This window comes from Herpailurus yagouaroundi, unplaced genomic scaffold (assembly GCF_014898765.1).
Source record: "Herpailurus yagouaroundi ecotype Mexico unplaced genomic scaffold, PumYag 217, whole genome shotgun sequence".
NCBI classification, from domain to species: Eukaryota; Metazoa; Chordata; class Mammalia; order Carnivora; family Felidae; genus Herpailurus; species Herpailurus yagouaroundi.
Window position 1 is genome coordinate 4967877 of NW_024412448.1, and position 4702 is coordinate 4972578.

Consider the following 4702-nt stretch of genomic DNA (forward strand, 5'->3'; position numbering starts at 1 on the left):
TGGGCCAGACCCCAAGTCGGGGTGATGATTTCCCAGCTGCCCCGAGTGCCAACCCCCGGGCCAGGGGCTGGATCCCACGGCCCCCAACACACTCTGAGTTAAGGAGAAGGAACAAGGTGGGGCTTATAAAGGGCCCTGAACACTTCCAAAAGAAAGAGGTGCCAAGACAAGGGTGGCCCCCTAAGTCCTGGGAGCTGGTGCTGCTGCTGACCTGTCAGTACCCCGCCCACCATCTCGTCTCGTCCACCACTCAGGCCCTAGGACCTTACCCTTGGTCCTCAGCCCCGGCCCCAGACACCATCACCACGTGAAAGAGCTTCCACACAAGTAAGAAAACCCCCCAGAGAACACTGGTGGTCTCCTGGCGGGGTGGGGGAGGGGGGCTAAGACCCCTCCTCACAGCTGAAGGACTGAGCACGCCTATGCTGGAGACCTTTCTGGAGTCTGGTGGCTCGGAGAGGCCGCCAGGCCGGGTCCAGGTCTCCAGGTCTTGATAGGACAGCCTCGCCCGCGTCTCACTCTGTGCCTGCCATCAGCCCCGCTCGCTTTCTGGGTGACACTCCACGAGAGGCTCGCTCGGGTCCACTTGCGGCAGGGTGCTGACAGCGCCCCTCCCCCACCGCTCACCTCCTGCCCAGCTGCCAGGGAGAGGGAGAGGCCCAGGATGGCTGCTGGAAGGCAGGCCAGGCTCGGAGTGGCTCCCCTACCTCAGCTGCTACCAAAGGGGAGCATGCCCTTGGGCAGGAGAACGGTAGTCAAGGGCAGAACCTTCCAGAGAGTGGAGCGGTGCTTAGGACTACAGATGCTTCTCAGGAGAGGACTCTCTCCTCCCTCCACTGTCTTGAGACCGAGGGGAGCAGCCAGCCCAGGACTCTCCAGACTATACCCCTCCCCACCCCCTCCCCGGTTTTCCTGCCGGCTTCCACCTGTCATTCTTTTGACCCCAACCACCTCACTTCCCTTTGGGCAAGCAGCAGCCAGCTCTACCCCGCCCCCACCCAGCTCCACCTCAGCCCCTGTCCCCGGTCAGTTCAACAGACGCTGGTCCTAGGGCCGGCGGGATGCAAGCGTGCACCACACCACGGTGGCCGGGAAGGAAAGAGAAAGAAGGGGAAAGAGACAACCGTAACTTCACAGCCACACAAGCAGATAAATATCCGAGTCGTCAGAGCCGGTTTGAACTGCTTTCTGTCACTTACAACCAAAAGAATCCCAAAACCTATAAACGCAGGAGTCTACTTTAAAACTGCAAACAACAAATAAAGAAGAGGAAGCCACAGCTGGTTTCAGGAAGGAAATTCAACCAAAAAGAATCTGCCTGTGACGGAAGGCTTGCAGACAGGAGGGCAGGCAACCTCGTCCTGCACGTTGCTGTCCTTTCTTCGGGATGATCCTACGAGGCAGAATGCGGTCCACCTGGGTCCTGGTAGACTGGCTGTGACTTCGGGACTTGCCTTAGTCCCGGTCTGTCGGACTGATGTCTTGTGGGGTTATGTCTCCCTGGGCACCTGGGCTTGAAGGGAAAGTACGAGTGACCATCCTGGAAGGGACGCTGGCACAATGTCAGGGCTTTGTTATAGGGAAACACTCAGATCTGGTGTTTCACAACGTAAAGCAAATAATTCCTCCAAATGCAACTCTAATTTATATAAATATTTTTTCAAAGGAATTGTACTGGGATCCCTGTGTGCCAGCTTGGTCAGCTTCCCCGGTTGGAACCTCCCTGGAAAACCAGGCAGCTCTGGCCCCTTGATCCTTCAAGGAAGGCTCTCCTCCACCCACAGGGTCCTCCCTCCCCAAAGAAACTGCCCCCAGCAAGGGTCGTCTGCCATCACAGGGTCCTCTCCTTCCCTGGGGGTCCCCCGCCGTCCTCTCCACAGGGTCCTCTCCCCACCCCCCATCCGCCCCCTCGACCATCTTCCTGGCAAGTTCTCCTCCCCAGGGTTTTCCTCAGGGCCTACCCCACCCCCATGCTCACCCCTTCCAGGGTCCTCCCCTCCCAGGGTCTTCCCGCAGAGCACCACCCCCTCCCAAGGTCCAGCCTTCCCAGCGTCCTCCCCAGAGTCCACCCCCGTTAGGTACCACCCCCCCCCCCCCCAGTATCCTTCCGTCTCAGGATCCTCCCCAGGGCCCATCCTCCCCGTGGCCCGAGTCTCCGCCGTCTCGGAGACTTACCTCCCAAAACTCCGGGTCCGGGCCGGACCGTGCGGCTGCGTGCCGGCCTCTCCCCATCATTCACTCCGCCCGCGCGGCCGGCTGCCCAGGGACTCTCCCCAGCCCTGCGCGAGCCCGCGCCCCCCGCCACTAGCAGGGAGCGGCGCCCAGGGGCCGCCCCGACTCGCGACTCAGCGAAGAGCCGCCCCCACGCGCTCTCGCCCACCTTCCGCTCTCCGCCTCCAGCGCCACCGGCCCACGCCGCCCCGCCCCCAGCCCGGCTGTCGCCCGGCCCCCAGGCTGTTCCCAGGGCCGAGGCCCGCGCCGCGCCTCCGCCTCCTCCCCCGCGATCGACAGCGCTACCGGCCAATTGCTGCCCTCAGCCGGCCCGCGGGCCCCGCCTCCTCTTCCATCTCCGGAACCTACCAATGGGAAGGGCGGTGCGGGGGCGGGGCCTGACGGTTGCCTGGCAGCGGCGCGGCAGGGCGGGGGCGGGCGGCCGGGGGCGGTGATCCGGGTTCGGGGGGCGGAGCCTGCGGGGGGCGGGGCCTGGGTGGTTATAAAGGCGGCCGCCGGCGGGGTGCCGCGTTTCTGGTCCGGCTTCGCGCGCTACCCGCCCGTTCCTGCCGCGCCCGCCTCCGTCGCCGCCGTCGCCCGTGCCCCCGCTCCGCTCCGCGGTGCCGCCGGACCAGCACCATGTCGCTGTCGCGCACGGAGGAGATGCACCGGCTCACGGAAAATGTCTACAAGGTGAGCCCCGCGCCGTCCGCGCGCCCGGGCCCGACCGGGGCGGCCCCTGGGCCCTTGGGGGTCTTCTCGGAGCGGCAGCGGGGACCCGGCGCCAGCCGCTCGTTCGCAGGTGGGCTCAGGAGCCCCCCCGCCCCGGCAGCCCTGCGTCGCCCCCGTGCGCCCCTTCCGCGCGCGTCCGCGCCGGCGCCCGGGGGACGGGGCCCCTCGGACCGGAGTGGAGCGGGGCGGGGGCCGCCGGGGGTCCAGGGGCCGCGCCGCGCGTCGCCTGGCACCCCGGACGGCGTGATGGCCCCGTGGCGGCCCCTCCAGCCAGGTTACGCAAGCCTTTGGGCACTTTCTCCTCAACAGGCTTTCCCCTTCCGCAACTCCTTCTCGGGCAGTGATGGACGGGGCCCCAGGTGGGAGGTCGCGCGCGGGCAGGTTGGAGGGGTGGACAGATAATCCATCATCTTATGTAACCGCGGAGGAGAAGACTAATTGTGTAGGAGGCTGGCGCGCCTGCCTCTGATGTGTGTGGAGAGTGGGGTTCGCGTCCTCCTCTGCACACTGTCGCTGTCACGTCTGAGCCCGCGGAGCCCCGCGGGAAGATCCCTCGGAGGCCCCCTTCCCGGTCATTTTGTGCCTTGTCGAGGTTAACAGGCCCTTGGGTTTCTGTTTCCCCAGCGTCTGTTTTCTCGGTTTAGACCCTCACCCCCAGTAAAACAGACCCAGGCTCCCAGGGGCTCAGGGCCCAGTGCAGTCCCAGGCGGGCATTTTCTCCAGAGGGAGAATCGGCCCCGGGCGTCCACAGCAATCCTCTTACAAAGGCTGCTTATTTCAGAACTGTATCTGAAGGTTAAGTGGTGGGCTGGGAGATTCAGGTGTTTACGCCGTGGCTGCTGGTTCACGGCCACTAAATGGGATTGCAGGGCCCCCAATTGTGTTAACGATTGTGGCTGTGCCTCCTTAGCCAGTGGCCTGTGAGGCCCTCCCCCTTAGGCTGGCTCAGGCTGTGGCCAGCCAGAGGGAGACCTCCCAGGTGGCCCCCTTTTCTTTCAGCTGGGTTTCGGGTGGCAGACTGTCCGGTAACGCGGCTCCTCACGTAGGGTTTCAAGTTAGAGCTGGGTCATGGCAGGAATTCTGAAGCCGGGTTGGGATTGAGTAAGTCGGCTCTGGAGCCATGTTGGAGCTGCTGGTAAACATGAGTCAAAGAAGGCTGAGGACCCGGCACGGAAAAGGAACAGCCTCTGGGGTTTTGTGTTTGGTGTCACAGAGTGTGTGGCATACGTTTCTGGTCGTGTTGCTCTGCAAACGCTGTCGGGGAAGGGAGCTTCATTAAGTCATTAGTCATTAGTTCTGTAACCATGTGCTCGTTCTCGAAGGGGGGGAGGGAAGTGCTGGGCAGAGGGTCTCTTTCCTATTTTCCTTGCTTCTGCAACGAAACCATTAAACAGGAACTTCCATGGCGAGGATCGGGAGGGGTTGCACGGCCTGGCTTCGCTCTGGGGAACCCATGATCATCCGCACTAAAACTCTCACAGCCTGGGCGGTGAGGCGTGCAGTCACCACCGAGCGGCTTCTAGGCGGAGCTGTGATTTACCTGGAGATCTGCAGGCAGCATGACGGCAAGGGCTGTGAACCCCTGGAAGCAGCCTGGAGGGTTGGGGTGCACATTCAACAGGCAAGTCTGTGGCGTGTGCTGTCGCTCAGTTCACTAATGAGCTCCCGTGGGCAAGCGCGGCAGAGAGAGACCCAGGATCTGCAGGGCTGGACGCGGCCGGCTTTGGTGAGAGCAGGGCTGTGCCGCCCCCCCCCCCCC

The 4702-nt window shown here is 63.7% G+C and overlaps 1 protein-coding gene and 1 long non-coding RNA gene across 5 annotated transcripts in view; one reads left to right on the forward strand and one right to left on the reverse strand.

The window, feature by feature from the left end:
- Positions 1-1170: 1170 nt before the first annotated feature.
- On the reverse strand, positions 1171-2396 carry LOC121018032 (uncharacterized). Its single transcript, XR_005784996.1, has 2 exons — positions 2176-2396; positions 1171-1513 (listed from the first exon to the last, which is right to left on the reverse strand). It is a non-coding gene; the product is annotated as an uncharacterized LOC121018032 (long non-coding RNA).
- A 348-nt stretch (positions 2397-2744) lies between these two features.
- The window catches only part of BAIAP2 (BAR/IMD domain containing adaptor protein 2), a 63209-nt gene continuing 61251 nt past the window's right edge, over positions 2745-4702 (forward strand). For 3 of the 4 annotated variants that reach the window (XM_040456624.1, XM_040456625.1, XM_040456622.1), the window contains exon 1: positions 2745-2904. In XM_040456624.1, coding sequence (XP_040312558.1) covers positions 2851-2904 — 54 coding nt within the window. In that variant the 5' untranslated portion in view covers positions 2745-2850. The remainder of the gene's footprint in view (positions 2905-4702) is intronic. The other variant, XM_040456623.1, reaches the window with a different exon arrangement.